Source organism: Gopherus flavomarginatus, chromosome 1 (assembly GCF_025201925.1).
Source record: "Gopherus flavomarginatus isolate rGopFla2 chromosome 1, rGopFla2.mat.asm, whole genome shotgun sequence".
Taxonomy (NCBI): domain Eukaryota; kingdom Metazoa; phylum Chordata; order Testudines; family Testudinidae; genus Gopherus; species Gopherus flavomarginatus.
In genome coordinates, this window is record NC_066617.1 from 349,858,019 (window position 1) to 349,885,318 (window position 27,300).

The 27,300-nt window shown below is 42.4% G+C and overlaps 1 protein-coding gene across 1 annotated transcript; it reads left to right on the forward strand.

The window, feature by feature from the left end:
- The first annotated feature begins 495 nt into the window (after window positions 1-495).
- RAB38 (RAB38, member RAS oncogene family) lies at window positions 496-27,300 on the forward strand. The gene is made up of 3 exons (XM_050942638.1): window positions 496-744; window positions 16,614-16,894; window positions 27,141-27,300. Exons 1-3 carry the CDS (start codon window positions 540-542, stop codon window positions 27,291-27,293), a joined length of 639 nt encoding a protein of 212 aa, XP_050798595.1. The 5' UTR covers window positions 496-539; the 3' UTR covers window positions 27,294-27,300.

Below are 27,300 nucleotides of genomic sequence, written 5' to 3' on the forward strand. Positions count from 1 at the left end.
AACTTTTAAGTGTATACCAGGTCTTAGCCAAGCTGTGGTGATCTGAAAGGAAACTTCTTTTTCTGTAATGCCTGGTATCTTGTGTGCTTGTTGAAACACACAGAGGGGAAAATATCCATTATTAAAGGATGAGTGTTCTTAAAAACTGCCTTAAATCTAAGTCACACATGAGGGACTCTCAGTGCAACAAGCAGTGAAACACGGCCATGTCTGTCTATTGCATTGTCTTCCATGCAAACCCTTTAGTCCCCATGGTATTACTTATCCCACAGACACACCTCACACTGAATTCTGCCAAAAAAAAAAAAAGAAAAAAACTTTGTTGGAAGACTTTTCCTGCTTGATTTGCTCTCATGTTTCTTTCATCCTCCAGCTCTGCTGGCTGCTGGATCTGGGCGTTGCTGCTTCTGTGATAGGGGAGAGAGCCTCCACCTCCCTTCACTTCTTCCCTCTCTGGTTCCTCACTCCCTCTCTCCCGCTCACCCTGGCAGGATCCTACCAGCAGAGCATGCAATCAGGGAGCAGCAGCAGCAGGGAAGATGCAGAAGCCTAGTCAGAAAGAGCATCTCTACAAGCTACTGGTGATTGGGGACCTGGGTGTGGGCAAAACCAGCATTATCAAGCGCTACGTCCACCAGAACTTCTCCCCTCACTACCGGGCCACCATTGGGGTGGACTTTGCCTTGAAGGTGCTCAACTGGGATGCTGAGACGGTGGTACGGCTGCAGCTCTGGGATATTGCTGGTTAGTACGGAGGGGAAGGGAAGTCACAGAGGGAGGGGTCCAATTCCCTTGCTCTCACATCTGTCTAGTATTGCACAAAGTATTAACCCAAAACAGCATCAAGCCTTGAACTGGGAACTCCTGATGTTTTAAAAACAATGGAGGAGACCTAGGAAAGAACACCTCAGGTTAGATCAAAACTTCAGTGCTCCCCACAAGGGTGGAGGAGGGAGGGTATGCCCTCCCCTTGGGGATTCAGTGCTAAGGCAGTTCTGCCTAGTCTCGCTCATCTTCTTCCCCACTCATGTACATGCACACTGTGACAGGGGCACATTGACAAAGTCTCTCATCACTTTTATGACTTTTTTCCCTCTCATTCAAACTATTCTCACCCACCTTACCTGACAATCTTAAGAGGTTTTGGGGTTGGGGTTGGGTTGTTTTTGTTTTTTTGTTTTTTTTTTTGGTGGGAGTAGGAAAAATGGTCTCCTCATCGTATGTTTTCTGGAGGAAGAAAAGGCTCATCAGGATTGTTAATGTGATATTTGCAGTTATTAACCGAGGAAAGGCTATTTCTAGTTTAGCAAATTTCTTTGATTTTTTTCCTTTCTGTTCCTCCCCCCGCCCCCCGGTGCAATCCAATAAAGCTATTCACACTGCTTTTTAAAAAATCACTATTTCTATTTGAGGAATAATCTCACTTGTCAATAAATGGTTTACTAATATTTCCTAGACATTTTATAGTAATATAAAGCAAAATTTGGTAAATTATTCTGCATCATGAGAAAAAGAATAAAAAAGGAACAACATTCTACCATGCCTGTTTTATTTCCATTTTTTAAATAGAATAAGGCCACATCATTGCAATAGATACTTTGGGAAAAAATTTTTTTTTGCATTGGCCTATATTTTGCTTCTAATTAAAATCATGAATTTTCATTTTCACAGTCTCTCTTTATAACCTTTAATTGGGTTTCAGTGAGCAAAATGTAAATATGTCTCAACAGCATATTTAGCATGTCAGTACCAATTTTTCATTTAATCTATATAGGAGAGAGGAACCGTAAATACTACTACTATAACACAGAATTTTTTATACTACTGTAACACAAAGCAAGGCCTTTTTCATTCAAATGAATTAAGAAGTTACCTTTACAAGTAAGGAACTGCAGAGAAAATTTTATCTGCTCTACTTACATTCTGACTTCTGACATGTATTTTAGGTTTATTGACTTACTCTAGAATTACACCTACTGAGGCCAGTGAAATAAGAAAATTCTTAGCATTCTTTTTGAATAAGGGGATTTCATATACTTGTGTATTTGGCACAGAGAGATGAGCTAGCTCATATCTGAGCTCTGAATTTGGCACTGTACTATCAAAACTACCAACACCACAGAAGATGGTTTATGCACAATCTTAAAACTATTCAAAAACAGATGCAGCATCTCTAATGAGACATGTACTCACAGTTTTTAAAAACTTCTTTTGCATGCCTTGTTCCAGAGACTATATTAAACTGCTAATCATGTGCTGTTGGATCATATGATGTAGCTTTCAGTCAGGCAGCAGCAGGTTTGAATGCAATTACACCAAGCAGGAGTATTCAGTGGCTAGCACAATCTCTGAGTGATCACACATGACAGAGAGAATTACAGTACTTAAACTGGATTGCTAAACTCCAAAAATCTCAATGAAGGTCAGCACGGTGCTCAATAACAAACAGAAGTTACCATCTGAGTTCTAGTGTCTGGCTTCTAAGGAGTTTTAGTTGCTGACCAATGTAAACTAGAAAATAACTTCTGTAAGCTACACTTTAAATTCAAACCAGCACAATTCTGGTGTTAAAGCTACCATGAGTAAGGCAGCTGGCTGGTGTGGAAAACATGAGTGAAGGTACTCTGAATCTGGCCACAAATAAATAAATTGTGTGATCTGGAAAGAGATGCACTGTTGTACCCATGAGCCAAACAAACAACTATTCCTTAAATTTCTTTTGCTTCTCATGACAAGTTACAGCCCAGCCCCCTTCTGCCCATCCCTGTAAAGGAGGAAACCAAAGACCCTGTGAGGAGCAGGAGATAATCCTGGTGTCTTGATCAACACTCCTTCTTGCAGTAAAACAGGTTCTAATGTTCAAGGCTGTGTTTGAGATACTGCTGAGTGCATAATGACTGGTCTGTTTTCTAACTCAGTCACTGCACTGTCTGTGTCTAACTCCTCACTCTAGCTATGATACCACTTCAAAGCACCATTCAACCATTAATGCAAGGGATCACTTTTCCTTAATGAGGATCACATCTTAATAAAACACATGTGTAGTTTGTGGAGAACCTCCTTTCCCATGCATAATTATACAAAATCCTTACGGCAGCTAATGTAATTGGAAAAAGAACACCAGGAAAGAATTTAGGCCCAGACCCTCAAAGGTATTTAGTCACCTAACCCCCATTGCATTCAGTGGGAGCTAGTTGCTTAAATACCTTTGAGGATCTGGGTCTTGGTTATTTTGCTTAGCCATTGGCTCCATTCTCTGCACATCTTCTTTTATCCTCCTCCTAATGTTATGAGGTTGCTAATATGGTCTCTGCTTTGTGAATAGCTGCTTTCAAATGCATCCAGGCTCTTCTTTGTAATGAAGAACTTGGACATCTGTTAAAGAAGCTGGAAGCAGGAGGCAGGGTCAACACTGTGGCACTTGCCAGCTCTTCAGGGACCACCAGTAGCCAGCAGAGCACACTCTGTGAGCCTCTGCATTAAGTATTTGTTTTGATTATTAGTGACTTTGAATCAGTGATCCCTTGATGCCAACCAGCAGCAGATACAGGGAGGTGCATAGGGTTTTACAGGGATCCCCTGGGTCAGATATCTGCATAATAGCTCACCGAAGGGTGGCATGTGAGGTCTCTACCAAAAGTCCATAGCCAAATGGTCATCATAATCATTGCAAAATATATTGTGACAGGGTCGGGCCAGATGGCTACAGGAGACTGATAGAAGGCAGATATATTAACCCCAGGTTAAGCAGGTCCCTTTTCCCTGGGTAAGGTAACAAGGGAAGTTCCAGAACAATTAGGAACTTGCTGGAACCAATTAAGGCAGACAGTCTTATTAGGACACCTGGAGCCAACTAAGAAGCTGCTAGAATCAATTAAGACAGGCAGGCTAATCAGGGCACCTGGTTTAAAAAGGACCTCACTTCAGTTAGTGAGGGGTGTGCAAGGAGTTGAAAGTGAGAGGGTGTGCTGCTGGAGGACTGAGGAGTACAAATGCTATCTGGCCTCAGGAGGAAGGTCCTGGGGTGAGGATACAGAAGGTCTTGGGAGGAGGCCATGGGGAAGTAGCCCAGTGAGTCACACAGGTGTTACATGAAACACTATAGACAGCTGCGATCCACAGGGCCCTGGGCTGGAACCTGGAGTTGAGGGTAGGCCTGGGTTCCCTCCATCCCCTCCAACTCCCAATTGGATACAGGAGGAGTTGCCTGGACTGTGAGTTTCACCAGAGGGGAAGGTCCCTGGCCTGTCTCCTGACCCACTAGGCGGATCAGCAGAGATTGCTGGGATTGTTCTCCCTTTCCCCATGCTGGCCAGTGGAGAGGTTAGCTGAGTGAACGGCAGGTTTGAGTCACTAGCAAATGTGGCCAAACTGCCGTGAATCTGTGAGGCGAGCAAATCTGCCAATAAGTGCAGGACCCACCAAGGCAAAGGAGGAACTTGGTCACAGTATGTATAGATAATATTTAAGGAGTTATGTATCCATACTGAAAATTTTGCTCTTAAGGTCTTGGAGATAAAGCAGGTCAACAGGAGCTGACATACCTGCTAGACCGAAAAGAAATTTCAGAGGTAACTGACACCTATCTCCCTCTCTGACCACTTGTGTATTGTATGACTATTTGCATGCTAAGCCAGGTACAAACTGAGAGACTGTGAATTCTACAAGGAAGGAAATCTACAGGATGAAACAAACTGCAGAGGAGTATCCCATTTATGAATAAAGACAAAGGATGAGGTGATATATCTTGGAGTGCAAAAAGACGTACCTTCACCTAAGAAGCAAACTGACAATGTGCATATCACAGGAAAGAAGGGTCACAGCCTGTCTAGCTGTAAAGCGCTGTAAGGGTTTGGGGTGAGCAATACTTTCTTAGACATGAAAGTATCTTCTTAATTAAGTCTAGGCTCTAGAATGTGTGTTACTTTGTATATCACCATTTATTTCCAATATTTCTACTTCTTGCTGCTATAGCAATTGAATGTCTGTGCTTTGTTAAATAATCATATACTTTATTTCACCATTAACATATCTAAGTCCTGTGTGTTAAGCGGAGCAGAGATCTGAGTTGGAACTGGTAAGCGGTGGTGTATTGATTCTTTGGAAGAAGTGGATCGAGTGTCCAGGGCTAGACACTCTAAAGAGATGCTTGGCGGAATCGAGGTTTGGAATGTGCCAATTGCTAACCTGTAGAGTGAAGGTGGGACTGCCAGGCCTAGTGGGGAATGCTTGTGTTGCCTGCAGACAATGGAATTGGGGAGCTGAGAGATTTGGCTTCCTCATACTAAGGGCAAGGGTAGGCACGTGCCTCACAACCCTGGTTAGCCGCAGGAAGCATCATAATGGATTAACTATGATAAAGTCTTCAAATTTAGCCCATAACATCAGTGATTTATCCCAACAAAGTTTTTGAAATACATGCAACATCTGGACTGAATAATGAGGCAGTTAGTTATGCTAACAGAGTATATCTTGTGCCAATTTACCAGTCATTAGTGTTACACTTGTCAGTTTACTGGTACAGTGACTTGATACAGTTACGGTGCAGTACTTTACAGGATACAGAATATTTAACTCATAGTTTCCTTCTAAAATAATTGGAGTTTAGTGAAAGTGGTTTATTGTGTGTGTATATGATAAACTGTTTGGATACCTAGGACACAATTCTTGCCCATTGGTTCATGGGCTGGTGACCACCTATGTTTCAAAGAAATATTGTGATTGTAGGAAAGATGAAGGACAATCATCTTTATTTATGACACAAAAATGCCTATTACCTTACATGCTCTTGCCAGGAGGGACTTGTCTGCTAGGAAAAGGACTTTGGCTAGTGGCTGCAGAGTAGCTGCTTCAAAAAGACTGAGTGGGCTATTGTGCACAGACCTGTGCTCTCGTTTGTCCAAGGTAACAAAAGTCCAGCTCACATTGTTATATTACATTGTTTAGAAAAAGGTCCAAAGGTCCAAAAGACAGACTAGATTTGTCTGAACAAAAATGTCTGCTGATCCCACCCAAGGATGGTGTTAAGAACATCACCAGTAAACGAGAATCTGGAACTGGAAATTAATGGCCCAAAATGGCACGTCAGAAATTAGGCCTAATTGGTGAACAAAATTAGAGCAGGGACCATTCTACCCATCGTCCCTTTCTGGAGTCTTTAAAAAAGAGATTTTTGGGGGTGGGGGAACAAAATGTGGAGGACAGGTGGGACGAAAACCAGTGAGCTCTACCATCATGATTGCCACGCTAACCGTCTCCTGGGACCCAAAGATCCACCATGACACTGTTGGGCCTTCATTTTCCTGACCAGACTGGGCCAGAGAGAGGGACCTAGATGACATTGCCACCTCCACCAGCGTCAGCTAAATCCCGAACACTTAGACTGTAAGCCTTGGTTTTCCTTCTTCCACTTCCTTCCTCGTGTGTCATTTTCCTTCCTCACTTTATTTCTTCTCTTTCCTCTAACTCTCTTTTTGCCTTTTGGTCAATGAACACCGGGCTTAGCTGGCCAAGACTGCACCTTTTGCAACACTGCTGTGAGCCTGTGACTAGACAGGCAGCTCAAAATAATGCCCGAAGCAGCTCAGTGCTCGTACAAGTTTGGAAGGTCTTGGCGTGTCTGACCAGACCATATGCTGTGCCTGTGTTTCTCCAGCAATGAGGTTGTAAGTTAGAGTCAGCACCAGATAGAAGCTGCATTTTCTGTCTTTGCTGCTCCCCTTTTGTGTGTATTTGTCTTCGTTTGCCTTCAAGGAAATGGAAGAGCAGATTCATGAGGAATTCCCTGCAGAAAGGCTGCCAGGCCTCTGCCTCGCACCAGAGACTCTGTCCTTCTTTAGTAAGCCTCTTTGGGATGCCCAGACCATCATCACGCTAGTGAGGATGCTTGACCATCACCACTGGATCATGAAAGACCCCAGCCTCATACATGTAAAACCCTGCTATGTCTTCCCATCCCTCGTGTTCCTTTCTATCCCCCAACTTCCTCTGGTCCCCTCTCTTGGCTTTTCACCTGATCCTGAGGCCGCCTATGCTGCATAGCAATGGCACAATGGGATGGGTCTGCCCAGTCTGGGAAGGACCATGAAGGAGAGGAACCCGGTCAGGCCAGCCATATGGCATCCCAGACTGGAGTCATCAGGCAGCGTCTAGAGCAAAAGCTGTCATGGCCGCTTACCATCCATGACTGACCAGCCACTTTGTAGAGCCCTATTTTCCCACCTTCACCAGACTATCTCTTGTTTTGTGTCTGTTTTGTCAAAAGCAGGAAAAATAACCACTATTCACAGCAGTCATCTCAAAAAACAATGGAAACTAACCCTTTCTTCCAGGGCCGTAGCAACAAAGAACGTGGCCCCCTCCGAACATATGTCCGGGGCCCCTTACAATGCAGAAACAGGAATGCGGTATTTATTTTATACAATATACAGGGTTCATATTATGTATACATAGGCCTACAGTGTACATGTATTCCGTATTAACCCAAAGCGCTTCTTTCGAGCCTTGTTCTCCGCAAATTGGTTAATCAATGCCTCATAGTCCAGAGATCTGGCAATCTTTTTTTCGATTGAGATAACTGCAAGCGCAGAAAGCCTGTCATCTGTCATGGTTGAGCGCAGGATATTCTTGATCAGTTTCATTCTGCTGAAGCTCCTTTCAGCACCAGCGACAGTAACTGGTGTGGTCAGAAGAATTCTGATGCAAATGCAAAGATTCGGATATATCTCCTGAAGGCTGTTTTTGTATATGTACGTTAAAAAATGGTTTGCTGTGACAAGTCCTCTCTCTTTCTCAATGACATAAATAAAACAATTCAATTCCATTATGAGTTCGTTGGCATCAATGTCTCCCATTTTTCTTTCAAAATTTTTGCTGTGATTCTCCAGTTCATTTTCTCTGTGACACTGCTTCAGGCTGTTAGCGTTGTACAGAAATCCAAACAACTTATACCACTCCACGAGTTGGTCAAATCGCGAAAAAACAGAAGATATGGCCTGATCAGTGAGAACAAGAAAGAACTGCAATTTGAATTTTTCTTCTGCAGAAAAACGACTCGAATCATCAGCACATTCGTAATCAAACATTCTCTTCTTACGTCGCACCCTGGTTTCTGGAAACACCTGCTCAATACTCACATGCTCTGCTATGTCACGTGCATTTGTGATCACAGAGTTATAGCCTGTATTTCGATAGTCTTCCAAAAACTTCATTGTAGCACCGACTTCTGCCTGCAGTACGTCAATTGACACATCTGGTGACTGAATTAATTTGCTGGTTTTATTGACGTGAAATAGTATATCGTACCACGTGTACACAGTCAGAACAAAAGGCCACGTAGTAACATGGTCTAAAAGTGCACCAGCTTCTGTTGCTGTATTGCCATCTTTCTTTTCGAGAGCATATTCTCGCAAAGATGACAAAGCATTGCACAATTCTTCAAGGTGATAACGCAATGGCTTCACAGCATCAATTCTCGACTCCCAACGAGTGTCCGATAACCCTTTAACAGATATTGGCATATGTTCTTGAAGTATATCCCAACGTGAAGGTGAAGAAGAAAAGATAACGTATATTCTGTTAATCAGACTGAAAAAGTCAACGGCATATTTCGATGACTTTGCCGCGTCTGACATCACAAGATTCCAAGTGTGAGCTCCGCATGGTACATACAAGGCACGGTCATTTATTTCTAGCATGCGGGCTTGAACTCCTTTATTCTTTCCTCTCATATTTGCCCCTTTATCATAAGCTTGGCCTCTCATGTCAGCAATGTCTATTCCTAAATTGTTTACCTCTTCAAGAAACGCTTCCAATAAGCCCTCGCCAGTTGTATCATGGACATTAAGAAAACCAACGAACGCTTCACGAATATTGACACCATCTTCACCGTTGCATTCAACAAAGCGTAACACCACAGACATCTGTTCTTCATGTGACACGTCGGGAGTACAGTCCAAAATAACTGAATAATATTTTGCTTTTTTAAGCTGCGCTATGTTGGCCTCTTGAATGTTACTGGCAACAAGTTGAATCAGCTCGTTTTGGATCTGTGGACTGAGGTACTGAACATGTGTCTCTGCCTTCTTAATCCTCTGTAAAAGTTCGCTGAGGACAGTATCATACTTTGCAAGCAATTCAAACAGTCCCAAAAAGTTGCCATTCGAAGGATCGCCGAGCTTTTCATTACTTCCTCGAAATGCCAAGTTTCTTTCGGACAAGAAAATAACGACATCAACCATGCGTTTGACAACATTTCTCCAGAAATCTTTCTTTCAGAAAAGCCTGCAATTCGAGTTGGTCAATAGATGTACGGTTTACTATGCCTGACTGAAGGTCAAACCATTTCACCATACAGTCTTGATGACCTTTGCCTGTTTCATGCTGCTGAAGTCTTTTTGACAGTGCTTTCCAAGCAGATGTTCCACAACGTAGCGGTATGTCACCAGTGCCAAATAATTTACAACAAAAACAAAAAATGGCATCTTTCTGAACTGAGTACATTAACCATGAACGTTTTATTTTCTCGCCATTTGCCGTGGTTCGATAGAAATGAGTACTTGTGAACCTCCGTCTTTCCTCGTTTAAATGGAAATTTGTAACTTTCATTCTGCTGCGGTGGGCCACGTGCAACAATGTCACACACTTGCCTGTCCAATATTATAGACGGCCAATCTCCTGGATCATCAGTCAGTGGTTCAGATTCAGATACTTCTTTCCCGGCAGCAGCTGGAATATCTGTCACAGTTTGTTTGGTAGAACAACTGGTTTCACCTTCGACCTCACTTGAAGCACTTCTGGATACGATTCGTCGCTGCTAGCACTGTCTGTTTCATGTGCCTGTACATGTACGTTGGATTGCAGCGCAAAATATGTTGACAACTTTGGAATTTTCTCAAGTTCCTTCTCGGCATCTTTTGCTGCCTTTCATTTACTAGCTCCGCTCTTATACATTCTCTTAGACATCACAAAGCACGCTTCTGCGTTGGAAACGATAAAAAACTAAACAACTAAATTAATAACATTTATCCACCGACCGCCATTATGAATGCAAATACACATTCTTTGAATGGGTCCAACTAAAATTCGAAACTGACTGACAGACAACTGATATAGCCAATAGCATTATGATGTATCATAATGACTTCACGGTTTTGTCAGTAAAACCAACATGGATTGTGCAATAGCGTCAATAAATGTCACTTACCTAGTTATACCTTACATTTTTTTTTGCCACTTTTAGGGGCCCCCTTCCTTGCAGGGCCCCTCCGGTCGGAGGGTACGGAGGGCGCTCGCTACACCTCTGCTTTCTTCCCCCCTAAGAAGGATTGCTTGACAGAGTAAGAGACTGTAACTGACAGGCTCAGTCTGAAAAAAGGACTTTGATAAATTTTGATTGTTTGTTTGTTTTGCATAGCCACTCAGTTTCAATTTCGGAATGCTTTGTTTAGTTTGCCAGGGGACCCAGTAGGCGAAGGCCTCTGTACTCAAAACCCTGAACCAGGGTTAACTTTTTTATTGTTCTATGGTGAAAGGATCATGTTAACAGCTTAGACTCTTTTATTCCATCAAAATTAGCACACCAGTGAGTAAATCTCTTGGTCCAGGATTCTCACATTTTTTTAGAACGTTGGCCACATTTTAGAACATTGGCCGCCCGCCATCCCCCTTCCATTTGCCAAAGGGCCACATCCCTGCAATGTGAACAGGGGGAATGCCTGCCTCAGGTTGTGGTCCATGTCCTATCCACAGTAAGTCTCCTAATGTGCTTCTGAAGTGGTAGCCAATGACTTGAAATCAGATCTGTTGGAGATGACCTCAGTTCATTAAAGGTAACCTGTGAAGGATTGTTTAAAATTGATCTCTTACCCTCTTTATGCTCATGATGTTTAATGAAGGCCTGACAACCGTGTTTCTATCTTAGAAATATCAGGAAGCTCAACTCTGGTCTCCCCTAGTTTTGCTGGTTGACTTGTTGGAGACGATCTCAGTGGCTGTAATTTGTTCTCTCTCACCCCTGGTTTGAAGAGGTGAGAGGGTGCTGAATTTTTAACAAGGTCGCCTCATCTTCAAAATGTTCATTAACCAACATTTTAAGCAGCCTTGACTAAAGTTCCTTCTCCTTCTCATTTGCTCAGCTTTCCCATGCTAGGTTACTGTGACATTATCCTTCCACTTGGTCTGCAATCAGAGAGTTTCCCAGGAATGTTTAATGTTAAAACACATGCAGAAAATAAAACGTTGAAACAAAACCAAAAACTTTTCAGGCTTTCTTTATCCTGCAAAAAGAAGCAGAAAAAAACCATCTCAAGTCCAGGTTTTTTTGTCCCACCCTCCCTGCAGGACAATTTTTTAGTCTTCCATTTCTGACCCTGGCTCAGGAAGCTAGTGAGAGGCTCTCTGCCAATGTAGATTCTTTGTCCCGCCAGGGTAGTGAGGCTGGTGGAATGAGAGAGGAATGCCACACAGAAGGCTGTACCAGAGGAGAGGAAAGGCTCCTTTTTGCAAATGGCCATGATGGTGGGCATTGACTGAGCTAGCCAGAGAAGGCCCTACAGCTCACCACTATAGCTCATCGTGGTGAGCCTCCCAATACAAGGGCCAGAGAGGTTCATTGTGAAGGGCACGGTAAACACTCCAGTGTTAGATTAATGAGGCCTTGTTTAACCTTTGATGCATCAGTGAACATTCATTCACTTTGGCCAGTGTGGTCCAGTTTGCATTACTAGTTTTTTCCTGGTAAACAAGTCAAGGTTCTGCAGTATATTTTGCAAATGTAATTTAGTAACACGGGACTTCCCTCCTTGCAGCACCTTGCTGTGAAATCCTCATTGGAAGGTGGAGAGAGGCCAGCACTGGGGGTGAGTGCAATCTGCAGTAAGCACATTAGTGGATTTGCAAGGTCCTGCTGGGACTGGAGGCCTGTTATTTATATACTGCACTGATCAGGGCTAGACTGAACTGTTAGGCTCAGCCCAGAGTAAGAAGTGAGGAGGTAGCTGCACCGCCCCAGGAGGAGACTTGGGAAGGAAATGTGCCTTGGAAGCACAGTCCCTTCCCAGCCCTCTTGCTTGGGGAGGAAGAAAGTTACTGTCCCCCTGTGCTCCCAGCTAATTACTCTGACTGGTGAGCGCAAGAAGCAGGGTGGAACCAGGGGTCCTTTAAATCAGGAGGTGGCAGCCTTTCGGAAGTGCTGTGCTGAGTCTTCATTTATTCACTTTAATTTAAGGTTTCATGTGCCAGTAACACATTTTAACATTTTTAGAAGGTCTCTTTCTATAAGTCTATAATATATAACTAAACTATTGTTGTATGTAAAGTAAAGAGAGTTTTTAAAATGTTTAAGAAGCTTCATTTAAAATTAAATTAAATTGCAGAGCCTGCCAAACCAGTGGTCAGGACCCGGGCAGTGTGAGTGCCATTGAAAATCAGCTTGGGTGCCACCTTTGGCACGCGTGTCATAGGTTGCCTACCCCTGCTCTAAATCATTCTCCTCTCTGTCTCATCCCTGCTAACTTAGTGCCAAGGAGCATTATCTGACACGGACCCTCATGGCAAGAACTGCAGTCTGAGCAGTCTTTACTCAGCCAATTAGAGAGCATAGAAGGCAGGGAGACTACTTCCATGTGAAGGAAAGCAAGGACTAGCCCTTGGCGAGCAAGAGACCATAAGCCTTGTGTATCGGTGCGGTCTATTCCAAGCTCTGCCATTGACTTGCAGTGTGACCATTAGCAAGCTTCTGAAGGTGGCTGGGCCTCAGTTTACCCATCTGTAAAATGGATACAATCATTACTCCCATCAAAATGACACTGAGGCACAAGTTTACTGATCTAGTTTTTATTTCATGCTTATCACCAGTGTCAATCCCTTGAGAGCCTTCCATGAAAAATAGAAAGTGTTACTGAGCCATGATACACGAACATTATTTATATCTGTTCCTGTTGTCGATCCTAGGCTGTTGGACAGAAATTAACTTCTGTCTGAAAAAAAAATCTTCCCAACAAGTAGATTATTGAATAACACATGACTTAGCCACTCATCTGATTAGCCCATTGAGAGAGATCATAAGACACTATTATAAAACATGTCCGTAATAATAGTTCAACATGACCTTATGTTTTCCAGCAATGATATGTCCGAGTCTTCTTTCATCAATGCAGAGCAGTGTTTGTTTAAGGTATATGAAACCAAGACTAATTTAGAAAAGATGGAAGTTCACTCTTGGCTTCTGTATCATGTGAATGAATATCTCCTTGTTAGCCTGAATGTTAACCTAGAAAACAAAAGCTAAATATCACAGATCTGCAGTACTATCTGCGTAATACACATTCTCAGAATTCCACGTGCTAGTGCCGGGTGTGCTTGCTCAGCATGACTTCCAAGAACTAGAAGATAGCATGGAAAGGCAATGGGGCCTAATGATGACAGTACGCATTCCAGAAGCCAGGACTCCTGGGTTCTATTTCCAACTCTGTGGTTCAGGTTCAGGGTATGTTTCCTCTGCAACTGGTGGTGTCATTTCCAGCTCAGGTAAAAGTAACTACTCAACCTTTGATTGCTCTAGTGTGCTAAAAAAGAGCAGCTGTCATGGTATAAGTCCCCAATCTGAACCTTAGAGTCCAAAAAATGGGGTACCAGCATGAATTCCTCTAAGCTTAATTACTAGCTTAGATCTGATAAGCTGCCACCACCCGAAAATATATAGTGTTTTGGGGCACTCTGGTCCCCCCAGAAACCTTCCCTGGGGACCCCAAGACCCAAATTCCTTGAGTCTTACAACAAAGGGGAATAAACCATTTCCCCTCCTTCTCCTTTCTTCCTCCCAGATGTTTCCAGCCCTGGGTACACTAGGAGATCACCGTGATTCAAACTCCTTGAACCACAACACAGAGAAATCAGTTTTTTTCCCCCCTTCTCTCCCCCTCCCAGGCATTCCCTCCCTGGGCTATCCTGGAGAGAGAGACAGATTCAAGCTCCATGAATCTAAACAAAGGGATTCCACCTTTCCCCTCTCCCTTCTCTCTCCCTGTCTCTCACCAATTTCCTGGTAAGTACAGACTCAATTCCCGTGAGCCTCAACAAGGAGAAAAAATCAAACAGGTCTTAAAAAGCAAAACTTTTAATAAAAAGAAAGGAAAAAAAGTAGAAGTTGTCTCTGTAATTTAGATGGTAAAAGTTGCAGGGTCTTTCAGCTTATAGACACTAGAGAGAAGCCTCCCCCCAGCAAAATACAATTTAAAATGCTCCCTGCAAACTACACATTTGCAAATACAGAAAACAATCAAAAGACTAAACTCGCCTTTTCCTGGTACTTACTAAAATTAGAACAGAAGAGATTTTTTTTCAGAAAGATTGGAGGAATCTGCTTACATGTCTGGTCCCTCTCAGAATCCAGAGAGAACAAAGCAAAACCCAAAAAACACAAACAAAGGCTTCCCTCCACCGAGATTTTAAAGTATCTTGTTTCCTGATTGGTCCTCTGGTCAGATGTTTTTGGTTTACTGTTTGTTAACCCTTTACAGGTAAAAGAGACATTAACCCTTAACTATCTGTTTATGACAGCAGTGCAGTTGCAGAAGCACAGGCACCAGCTTGGGGTAGGCACTGAAGTACAATCCTGTCCAAGATATTTGGTGCATACTTGGGTGGCGAGGCTGAGCTGGTGCTCGTACCGCCATGGCTATCCTGCTATTTTTAGTGTTCTAGCTCGATCAAACCTCGTGTGTGTGCATCTACGTGAGCTGGAAATCACACCTCCCGCTGCAGTGGAGCCGTACTCTGCACCCGACCGTGCTGTGTGACCTCACAAAATTCCTTCATGCAAAATTCTGCCTTGCTCCTACATAATACAAAGAGCTATGGAGGCTCCATGCCCTCCAGGCTCCCCTCAGACACATGCAACAGGGGCAGGGCAGATTAGATTGAGCATTCCTCTGAGTGCTAGGCAGGGCTCTGGTGTGACGAAGCAGGGCTTTTTTGTAATATTTTGATGAAGCCTTTTTGTGCCTCAGTTTCCCCCATACTTTGCATTCCTACCCAGGAATAGGGTAGTAGCGTGCCCTGAACACAAAGTTCATTCTGCCAGGAGAGGAGGGGTGTGTGTGTGTGCCACCTAGCTGTCTGAGTGGATTGAATGTGATTGAAGATGCTGTCTGAGGCCAACCCATATCAATGGAAAATCTGAAAAGACAATGGGAGCAATTAACCAACAACCCAGAGAGAGGAAGATTTCTCCACCTTTCATCAGGGAAGCTAAATACAGATCCCAGCTCTAGAACAGAGGACTGGGTGGAATGAGGCAGGATAAGTGCGAGCTCTGGAAGAAGCTTGGGCTCTCTGACTTTGGAAGTGACTAAGGTCTAGTCTACACTAGAACATTGTCAGTTTTACTGTCACTCAAGGGCGTGAAAAATCCACACCTCCTGAGCAGCATAGTTGAGCCAGCCTAATTCCCAATGTAGACAGTGCTAGGTCTATGGAAGAATTCTAGTGACCGCCTCTTGATGAGATGGATTACCTATGCCAACTAGAGAACCTCAGAGTCTGCAAATGGAGTTTACCACATCCTGGATGGTGAGTTGCTATGAGCTGACCAGAATGGACTATACTTGAATCTTTATTTCTTTCAGCTAACCTAGGCACATGCAATGCTGTGTTGCACCTGACTAGCAAACCCTACTCTGTTCTGAAAACACTGTTTGGGGTGTCACTGTAATCACTGCCTGGAGTGCAGGCAAAGAAGGTACAAGTCTCTACCAGGAGTCTTTCTCAGGTGGGCTCACTGGACAGAGCTCACTGTGTGAACAAGGAATGTGGGAGCCCAGTATCTCAGTCTAGGAAGCAGTGAGGTTGTATGGCCTACCCTGAAGGAAGAGCGAATCCTCTTGGTTCTTCCAAGGGACTGTCTAAAAGCACAGCACAGATACTGTGGACCCACAATACTTGGCTATTATAACAGTAGCACCCAGAGCTCCAAATGCACGTTAACAAACAATTTGGCAACATGGCCAGGCATTAGTCTTGCACATATGCTCCTATTGTCATAAGGTGCATATTACTCCTTTTTGGAGCAGTAATCAGGGGCTTTACTATGGCACAAGTTGCTCTGAGGGTGCATGTGAACCATGCAGCTCTTTGGTTAACCACGGCTGCTCTACTTCCCACAGTGCATTTTATACTAGTAAGGCTAGAATTTTGCCCTTAGTTTCTCTAGTACTTTTGTTTTCCCATCTGTAAAATGGGATAACATTTATATGCCTTGTGAGACGTATTAATATCTGTAAAGCCTGCTAAGATCCTTGATACTTTCCCATAGGCCTGGAAACCTACTGGCTTAATAGGACTCTAGCACTACTAATATTTGAGCTTATGATAAAGTTATACCTTTCCTTAGACTCTAGCCCTATTAAATGCTTTCTGCTCTCTACACTCACTGGCATTTTCACACAAATGAGTCTATCACTCTGTATTATTGTTTAGAAGAATTGTAGCTTTCCAGCTTTGCAGCATTAAACTCCAGGCTAGATAATGTTCTGCCAGATAACACACAGGCATGTGAAATATTGACTCAGCCTGGAAGTGATGATTCAAATGACTTTTTCCCATCTTCATCACAGGTCAGGAAAGATTTGGAAACATGACACGGGTGTATTACAGAGAAGCCATGGGAGCGTTTATTGTCTTTGATGTTACAAGACCAGCAACGTTTGAAGCGGTGACAAAATGGAAAGAGGATCTGGACTCTAAGTTGATTCTCCCGAATGGCAAACCCGTGGCAACAGTTCTCCTAGCAAACAAATGCGACCAGGGAAAAGATGTGATAACGAACAACGGTCTCAAGATGGACCAGTTCTGCAAGGAGAATGGGTTTGTGGGATGGTTTGAAACATCGGCTAAGGTAATTACACTTCCTTTTTAATAAACCAAATGTGTGAGAAGCATTCCCAAATGCAGAGACATTAACTACTAAAATGGGTTACTCAGTCACAATGTGTTCCTTGCAAAGCTCTTATCTCTGCTGGATTAATGAAGGGAAAACAGATGCACTTTTAAAAAACAGGTTTCAGAGTAGCAGCTGTGTTCCATTCTATGCATCCAAAGACTCAGGCTGTAGTCCACGAAAACTCATGCTCAAATAAATGTGTTAGTCTCTAAGGTGCCACAAGTACTCTGTTTTTTAAAAAACAGTAACACCTTTGGAAGAGAATGTATATCTCAAAAGATCTCAAAGCACTTTACAAGCTACATGCGGCACTCTGAAATGCAGCCATTGCTAAGGTGTGTATCTGATGCACAGCATATGCACAACAGTGTGAGGAAGAAGGTGTATTAGCAATAGACACCAGAGCTCCTCTTATGAAAGATGCCGTGAGCTTCTTCATTCCCACACAGGGAAGAGGTAGCCTTTCTGTAAGCTATGGCAGTTCTAATATGTCCATCATTGTAAGTATTCAGTCTGAAAGATCTGAGCTGTCAGGTCCTCACATACAGAGAGAGTTTGGTCTTGTGGTAAAGGCATGAACTGTTTGAAAGGCATGGAGCACCATATGCATCTTGGGCTGTACGTGTATTCAGTACTCCATAGTCTTTATCTTGTTAATAAGTAGATCATAAAACTAGTTCCAGTAGGCTGCTTTAAGGCAGTGGCTCTCAACCTTTCCAGACGACTGTACCCCTTTCAGGAGTCTAATTTGTCTTGAGTCCCCAAGTTTCACATTACTTAAAAACTATTTGCTTACAAAATCAGACATATATATAAAAAAGTGTCATGGCACACTATTAATGAAAAATTTAATTACATTCTCATTTTTACAATGTAATTATAAAAGAAATCAATTGGAATATAAATATTGTACTTACAGTTCAATGTATAGTATGTAGAGCAGTATAAACAAATCATTGCCTGTATGAAATTTTAGTTTGTACTGAATTTTTATGTAGCCTGTTGTAAAACTAGGCAAATATCTAGATGAGCTGATGTAGCCCCTGGAAGACCTTTGCATACCCCTAGGGGTATGTGTGCTCCTGGTTGAGAACCACTGCTTTAAGGGAATCAGTTTGGCTAAAGTCTGTAGCTTGTCTTCTTACTTGTTAGAAGTATTTTTCCAGTGCTAAAATTTCTTGCATACTTAGGACTAGATACTTAGCTGGTGTAAGTTTGTGTAGCTCCATTGAAGTTAGTGGACCTCTGCCAGCTTACTCTAGCTGAGGATCTGGCCACTAGAGTCCAGTGTTTCGCTCCTGCTGGTGGTGGCAGTCGTTCAATAGCATCTAGTTTTTTATGGTATTTTGACACATCCACTTCCAGGCCAGACTGGAAACCAAGAGACAAAAAACATGAAAAAAGTGTTATCCAAGTGTTAACAATAAAAATTGTTTGGGTTAGATTCAAGAGATGGGTGAAGATGTCTTACACAGGCTTCTGCAGAATAACATTGGCAAAACAAGAGAGGCCAGACAACACGTCTCGTGCATTCAAAAAACAAAGACAAAAAAGGCATTAAGAACAGCAGCTGAAACCAGGAGGAGTGGAGGAGTTAGGGATTTTAAGTCAACGGGAATTAGGCAGTAGACACTTCTGAAGATACCACTAGGTACAGATCTGCATCTTTAGGCACCCAAATACCTTGGTGTTTAGGGCCCAACTCAAAGGTGATGTGTAAGGTGAGGTATGCTAGACTTCTATAGACTCAAATTGTCTTACAACTACTTCCACCTTCTTATTGATGTGCCTGGGAATATAAGTTCATATCATTTGCATGCTAGGGACAAGACAAATGTAAGTTTAAGTTAATGTCTGAAGACAAGAGAGACTCAAAGTCTGTGATCAAGTATGAAAAGCAGCTAAATTTAAGTTCCCTGACCTAAAAGGGACTTACAAATGAATATCAGTGGGAACAGGATGAGCCAAGTCATTATTTTTTAGACTATTCTGCCTTTCTTAGGAACAAACCTCTAGGTTACCAGTTCAGATTAGCAAAGTCATTCATTTGATCACGGGTGTTCGACCTGTGAGAAATGAGTTTGTGGTGTTAATCTGGTTCCTAGAAGTTAGGTGTCCCCATGGTAAAAATGAATATGGTGGTTGTCACCCAATTGTTGGCAGTCTGTTCAGAGAAGCCAAGCAAGCCCTCTGAACTCAGCGTTCAGTCATGTTGATGGAGCGTGAATGTACTGCTGAGCTCAAGGATTGTTCATCTGTGGCAAAGTTGAGCTATTTTGCCCCTGTGATGTCAAGAAATTATTCTGGCTGGAACCCAGAAGAGCAGAGGACAATGAAAATGGAAGAATACCATGGGCGGAGCATTAATCCAAACTCCTTTGAACTAAAAGAGGTTGGATTTTTAGCTAATTCTAAATTAGGGAAAGCTGTGGTTCAGATCTTATATTACTTAGTCCCCACATCTCTAATAGTCAAACAGTTCCCAAAGCATAGTTCGAACCATGTAGAGGTGGGGAAGAAATCAAGTATGACTGAGTTTTGAATCCTGCAGCCATGGTAAAGTGGACAACCAATTATTATTTAATGGTCGTCATCCCCTCTCTTTTGCACCTGTACACTAATGGATGAAGATCTGATGTCTTGAAATGTTCAGATATTTCCTTCACTTCCAACTGTGATTGGACACAAGTGCCACAATTATCCTGAGAAGCTGTTCTTTGTAAATTTCCAATTTTTCAGGCTTAGCTGATAGAAATAATTCAGATAAACTTTAGATTTGTATCTGAACTTTGTGAACCTGATTGATTCACCTTAGGACCTCATCTTGCAAACACTCTATCATGTAAGTGGTCCCATTAAATCCAATGAGACTATTCACATGAGTAAAATGACTCACATGTTTACAGGGTCAGTACCTTAGAAAGTTGCAAATCAGGAGTGAATTCACTGAAATTAGGGGAGTCACACCAGTGTATAACTGGTAAGTGAGATCAGAATTGCTTCCCAGTTTGGTCTTAGTTCTGAATTTAAGGCCCCAGTGTAACTTTTCTTTTTAAGTTATGATTACAATTTCCTTAAAACCAGGAAAGGCTCTAGTCATTTTCAGCCAGGGGCAATTTAAATCATTGAACTCAGGGGTAGGGAAAATAAAAATCCACCTACATTCTACAAAGAGAATAGAAATTATTTTCTAAAGTAGAATGCTACTGACTGAGACTCCATCATACAGCAGCTAGCAGTTCAAACAGGTAATGACTCTTTTTTGCTCAATTCTGGTGTAATTAGCTCTCCAGAGGTTATTTTGGAAACATGCTTGGAATTGTTATAGCTTTCAGAGCAGAGTGAATATGATTCATGCCTTTTGGGGAAAAAAAGGTGATTATTTATAAAAATGCCCCCTTTAGTCCTGGATACATTGCTGAAGGCTGTGTGTTATACACATACCAATCATCTTTCAGGCTATCAGGGAGTTTAAAATTCCGTATGAAACTGTTGGAGAATTATACCGTAGGATATTGTTGTATCATTCCTTAGTTCTATTTTTTCTTAACTGAATAATCTTAAACAAAACATTTGGGGACACAATGTACTCATTGTTTTGGTTCTTTGATATTTCTAAGGGAAATATTTAATCAGTTTCAGTCTTCAGGGTACTGAAAGGACTTGCGGATTCATTGTGACAGGTTGCCTTGCTGTGTAAGAACACAGTGCGAAACAGTCATAATTGATACTTATTGCTACATTCTCACTTGAGGGCCTGGTCTCTCTTTGACGTATGCTTATCACCCAATACTTTATTTAGCTGTATAGATTTCAGTCTAAAAACCCTTGCATTTTTTTAGGCAATTTCATCATAAATTTAAAGCCACAATATCATAGCAGTTGCAAAAGATGCATTGTCCAAAGCAGCAAGACTTCTCCTTCCTACCACATACCATTTAAATAGCCCTCGTATGACCAATAAAGCTGAAAAACTTCCTCCATGCTTTGCTATCAGACAGAGATCCATGACTTTCAGCACACACCTACGCATCACCACTATTGCCTGTTCAAATAGATGGGCTTTAAACTGTGCCTGCAAGGGCAATAATTTCAGCCTCATTGTCACTTCCCAATGAAAATGGACATGATTTGTATATGGAAACAAGCCAGGTCAGGCAAAACTAGATATATTTTTAAGTCTTGGCTCAGAAAGCACTTGAAAATGTATTGAAAGTTGCTAAAGTTTTGAGTGTGCTGTTTTGCACAGAATTACTCTAGTTCTAGTTTGATTACCCCCCCACCCCGCCGCCAATATATACATAATATCCAGCTGGCATTACTAATTTATGCAGGAGAAAGGGAAATAATTTTTGTCCTAAGTTGTCCAGTAAGTCTGTTAACAATGCTTTGCATATCTATAGTAACTTTCATCCGAAGAACTTTACAAACTTTGAGTAGGTGCATATTCATTCCATAGGTTACACATAGGTAATTTTGAGGTTAAGTAACTTTACTAAATTCATGTAGTGACAAAGCTGGGATTATACTGAAGTTGATTAGTCCCCCCCCGAATGTGGGTCTGTGCCCCCATCTAGTGGCTGGAGGTTTATGCATCTGCTACTGCTTGCAGTTACAGGGAGGTATTTTCCTATCAGTTCCCTTTAGTTCAAGTGATACAGGTTTGTACTCTTACCTCTGGAAGCCCAAAGGCCAAACCCAAGTGGGGTCAACTACACCTGCATGTGTTTATCCCTCATTTATAGATCCCTGCCGATTTCAGAAGCAACGCATTTGCAGTCATAGAAAGAAGCTACTTGACAATAGAAATCTAGGAGTAATTTTGCACCCAAGAGCAAACCGGCCAATAAATCCAGGCTCTCCACATTGCAAAGAATAAAATGTTTCACTGGAAGTGTGAAAGGCCCATAAAACTAACAAAGGTCCTTTTTCATCAGTAAAGAAATAAAAGCCAGTCTAGTCCAAGGGGATTTATTTCAGATATTAAAACTGAATGCTCTTGATGTTAATGGTTTGCATTTGTGTTGGAATGAGATGAGAGATAAAGGGGAGGGACCAGTCAGGAATACTAAATAGCACACACACTGTGCAGTGCTTGAAGGCCCTTTCAATAAAGTGTTTATTTTCTAATTTGTTTAATATAACATTTCTAGACAGGGATATTATTTCCCATAGCAATTAGCTAAAAAGTTGCAAGCAGGGCCAGTGCTACCATTAAGGCAAACTAGGTGGTTGCCTAGGACACCAAGATTTGGGGGTGCCAAAAAGTGGTGCCCCCAATTTTTTTTTACAGCAGTTCCTCCCCAAGCGTGCGGTCGTCACTCCACTTCTCCTGCCTCTTAGGCTTGCAGTGCCAATCAGCTGTTTGGCACTGCAAACCTGGGAGGAGAATTAGAGCAGGGGCGGTGTGCTCACAGAGGAGGTAGAGCAGAGGTGAGCTGGGTTGGGGAGGTGCTGCAAGGCTCCCCGGGCCGGGGGCAGGGGGTGGGGAGCTGCCACGGGAGTGCCTCAGGGTGGAGGGGAAGGAGCCGCCACAGGTCTCCCCACTCCAGCTCACCTCTGCTACGCCCCCTCCCCGAACACACCGTCGCTGCTGCACTTCTCCTGCCTCCCAGGCTTGCCACACCATTCAGCTGTTTGGCGCCACAAGCCTGGGAGGGGAGGAGAATTAAAGCAGGGGCAGTGTGCTCGGAGAGGAGGCGGAGGAGAGGTGAGCTAGGGTGGGGACTATCGGGTACTAATCTTTACTGTTATATTCCTGGCAAAGTAGAGAAGAATGGACTATGTAGAGTGCTAGTCTGGGACTTGGAAAACCTGCAGTCAGTTCTGTTCTGCCAATGAGTTCTTGTGTGACCTTACACTGTAGACAAATCACTTAAGTCGCTCACCTGGTCAATGGAGATAATAGCACTCCCCTTGCTCACTGGGGGGTTGTGAGATTCTGCTATGGTGATGGGGCCATATAAGTATCTTAGCTAGCTAGAAATTCCATATTGTTTGGACATCCATAAAAATGACTTCACAGGAGGCAATTGCAGGTGGGGAGTAGCATCTCCAACAGTATCTGTGGGGCCAGGTCCATGATGATCTGAAGTGACACTATCCCAGAGATGGGCTCTGTATTGCGTCCTTTCGAGTGAAGGGAAGAGCATACTCAACATGCAAATATAAGTTGATTAAAACACAAGGAAAAGCCGATGGTGGACTGAGTGTTTCAACATTTCTTTGTTTGAAATGCATTCAGCAATGGGATTCCCATGGCCTGTATTGTACAGAACAAAGGCAATCAGTAAGGGAATGGAAAAGGAGGAGAATGGAAAGACACCATTTCAGTCTGTCAGTTGCTCCTCCTATGTTTTTTGTGTATTTTAGAAGACAATGAATGTTATTTTTTGTTATACTGTGAGCTGTTTCAGTATCAGGACTGGGGCATATTTGATTATTTTAACCTATCCATCACCACCATCTTATTATGTGTTGTTGTCTTTGTTAGTTATCTTTTCTTTTGCTTCCTTGAACGCACTCTTCCCCTGATTTTTCAGCACATCCGACTCTCTAAAATCCATGAACCTGTGGGTGCCCGTGCTGGGATAGAAGATCACCTTCTTTGCAGTCTAGTGGGCTATTGATTTAGCTGAAGAACACATTGAGGGTAGGGGTGGAAATCAATATTTCATTAAGCAGACCAGAGCAGCAGCAGTAATACAGAAGAGATCAGTCCATGACCCTAAGATGCTGGGTCAGACACCATGAGATTAGGGGCACAACAAAGGGTGATATAAACATAAGGTAGCAAGTGGCTAAGGAACTGAACTGGGACTTGGGAACACTGGATTCACTTCCTGGCATTGCTACAGACTTCTTGTGTGACCTTGGGCATGTCACTTAACCTCTTTGTGCTGCAGTTCTCACCTGTACAATGGGGATAGGTAATACCTCCCTACTTCACAGAGATGACATGAGGATAAATTCATTAATGTTTATGAAATGCTCAGATTGGGCCACAGATATACTTGGGGGTTAATTAAAGTGAGTGGTTTAAGAGAGATTTTGTGGTAACTAAAATGTTAATAAATATATTTAGAAAATTATATTTGAAAAATTAAATGATTAAAAACCAAGGACTGATCCTGTTCATCAGGCCACTGAATGTAGTAGCAGGGTATTTATTTATGCCTTGGTTGAACTCAGAGATACAAAAGACCAAAGGCTGTATGAGGGCAGATGGTGTGTGACTGGTATATTTGAAATGAAATTAGGCACGTATTGTTATAATGAAACCACTCTAAAATATACACCACCTGTCTGGAACATATGTGCAAGGTATAAAATAAGAGGCCAGCAGCTGTATAATACCAAGATTTGCAGGTTTGTTTATCCTCCAGCTTAGGGTCTGATCCATGAAGTCCATGGGAGTTTTTCCAAAGACGTCAATGTCTGAAACGCTAGGCACATACTTGAGGCCCCTCCCACTGCTCCATCGCTGTGGTGACACTCTATTTTTAGCATGCTAGCTCAATAGGAGCTAGTGCCAGTATGTCTCCTTGAGCAGGGAGTCACACTCCCTCTGCAGCTCAAGATGTAGACATACCCTAAGAGCGACATATTTCAATTTAGCTTAAATGTGTTCCTGATTGACTTCATCTAAGTGGAATAACTGATTTAAACTGAAACCAGTGTCCCTGTGTAACCCACACACCTTCTGCATGTGGTGTTGTGTCCCATGTAATGGCAATGAGACCACTTAGAGAGAGAGAAAAAGCAAATGAGTCTGCTCTACCACCTTATCTAACAGGCAGATGGCTTTTAGCTCATGCACTAAGCTCCACAGGTCCCATGTTTGATCCCACCTGCTGACAGCTGGGGTTTGTTGATGTTGCACATGCGTCTGTTACACCAATCTATCAGATTGGGTTTCAAATAAAAGCTAGAGTTACAACAGTGGAATGCTGCATGTAGACAAGCCTATATATCACCTCTATAAAGCCAGTGATGGTGCAATCAATCCCTCATTCATCCAGAAACATACTCACTAAGCATTTGTGTCCAGGAGGCAGCACAGGAATAGGCTCATCCTCAAAGAGCAGACAAATATTGTAAAATATCACAGTTGGAAGGTCAACTAGTCTAACCCGCTGCTCAAAGTGGAACCAATCCTTAAATAGTCCCCCTCAAGGATTGAGCTCATAACCCTGGATTTAGCAAGCCAATGCTCAAGCCCCTGAGCTATCCCTCTCCCTGCTTATTGCACCCTCATTTCATGCCTCTGGTAGCAAAAAACACATCTTCAGCTGTTTTTACAGAACAGGAAACTAAGGTAGGGAGGTTACTCCCTTTAAATAATTTGCCTAAGGCCACAGAAGTAATCCGTGAAAGGTTGAGACCACAGGCAGATTTTGTTGACCTTGTCTACCCATAGTGGAAATGCATCTTATGCCAGCAATAGAGTTCTTTTGCTGGTGTAGCTTATGCCAGATTCCTGGAAAAAAAACAAGGTATATCAGCAAAAGGCCTTTTTTGCCAGTCTAATTGCATCTATACCAGGATTTTTGCCAGGATATTTGTCTGCTGGGGTGCGATTCCCCCCCCCCCCACACACACACACACACTCCTAACTGATGGAGCTATGCTGGCAAAATATTTAAATGAAGGCCAGGCCTGGCCCATATAGTTCTAAGCTTTAAATTGCAGTTCACACCTCCCTCTTGTTCATTTCCAGTGTTCCCTTCCTTCCTTCCTTTCTATCATCCCCTTAGGAAGTTTATTTCAAGCCACTAACAATGAGGCATTTTGTTTGCTGTTTTTAAATATTACTAGAGTTTAGGTAATTTTCGGATAGTCGATGAAGTATTCCTTAGAACTCCATCCTGCCTCTCCAGAAGGGAGGCACCCTGGGGGTAGATGGAATGTTTGTCACTTTATTAAGGACATCAAATACAATGTGGCAGAAGTGTGTGTGTGTGTGTGTGTGTGTGTGTGTGTGTGTGTGTGTGTGTGTGTGTGTGTGTGTGTGTGTGTGAGAGAGAGAGAGACACACACATTCTATTTCATCTTCTCTTTTCTAAACCAGTGCTTCGAGATCATTTTCTTGTTAGCTATGTCTTCTAATTAAATTTCACAGTGCCCTGAAAATGACTTGTTGCATGGCTGAGGAATTTGGGAGTCTGGTCTCAGAAAAATCATGTGATACACTGTAGTTCTGAGGTTGCAGGTGGTGTATATTGATTCCCAGTTCTACACTAGCTGTTAGATTTATAAATGTCTTGTGTTATGATTTGTTTGTTTACAATTGAGGGATATTATTTAGAGGTCAAAGTTTAAATATTTAAGCACAGTCATGTGTGTGTGTGTGAGAGAGAGAGAAATCCTTTAAAACCCGGGAACCAGTTAAAAGACTGATCAGCTCCCTAGATTTCAGCTCTTTATTATAATATAAAGGGCTGAGACCCAGTTCCATTGCATCTATGGAGTGTTGCTGTTGCCTGCAAGGGAAGCAGGAGAACTAAAGACGGGAAGGCAAATGTATAAAGATATGCTGGGCTTCTGAGCCTCACTCCTCAGGATCAGGATCTCTATCTCTGAAGCTAGACTAAGAGTGATATTGCTTTCTGAGAATTAAATAGGTGCTAACTCTGTATCTATAACAGACAAAACAATGAACCAAATATTGCCTTAGAGATTGCTTGTATTAGGAGAAACTCAATTCTGTATCTGTGTATTCAGAGATCTTGTTCATCACGTATCGTTTTGTGCACTGGGCAGAAAAATCAACTGAAAAAATGGACAAGATTTTAAAACACATGTGATAGAAGGCAGTAACGACTGCTGAGTACTCAAGACTTTTGAAAATCAGGCTACTTATGCTGGTGCAAATATAAGGCCATTTATTCAGGTGTACCCATTTTTGAAACTCTCTGCTGGTGTGTCATCTTTCATAAAGAAATACAGATGACCAATGGTTTCCGTAGACTAAATGGTATTGCTGTGTGTTATTTAATAGATATTTGAATGATGATGTATATAATGCCTAATTAATGTAATCTGTACAAAACATTATTACATGCTGTCAATTTTTGAAGTCTGCTTTTATGGGAAAGTAAACATTAGATGTTTCCCAGAATTGGCCTTAGAAAATAGAAGATATCCGACATGGTGTCTCTACTGTTTGGCTAATTAATTTCTCTCTCCCTTTCACCTGCAGGAAAACATAAATATAGACGAAGCTTCCAGATGCCTGGTGAAACACATAATTGCTAGTGAAAGTGATCTAATGCAGCTCATTGAACCGGATATTATAAAACCACACCTGAATTCTTCTAATATTGTCAGCTGTTCAGCTTGCTTTAAATCCTAAGGGACTC

Bases quoted from the DNA above. Each gene is read 5' to 3' on its own strand.
- RAB38 (XM_050942638.1), top strand. From the start codon at position 540: ATGCAGAAGCCTAGTCAGAAAGAGCATCTCTACAAGCTACTGGTGATT. The intron at 745-16,613 runs GTTAGTACGGAG...TCTTCATCACAG, and splicing joins GCAGCTCTGGGATATTGCTG to GTCAGGAAAGATTTGGAAAC. The intron at 16,895-27,140 runs GTAATTACACTT...TTTCACCTGCAG, and splicing joins GGTTTGAAACATCGGCTAAG to GAAAACATAAATATAGACGA.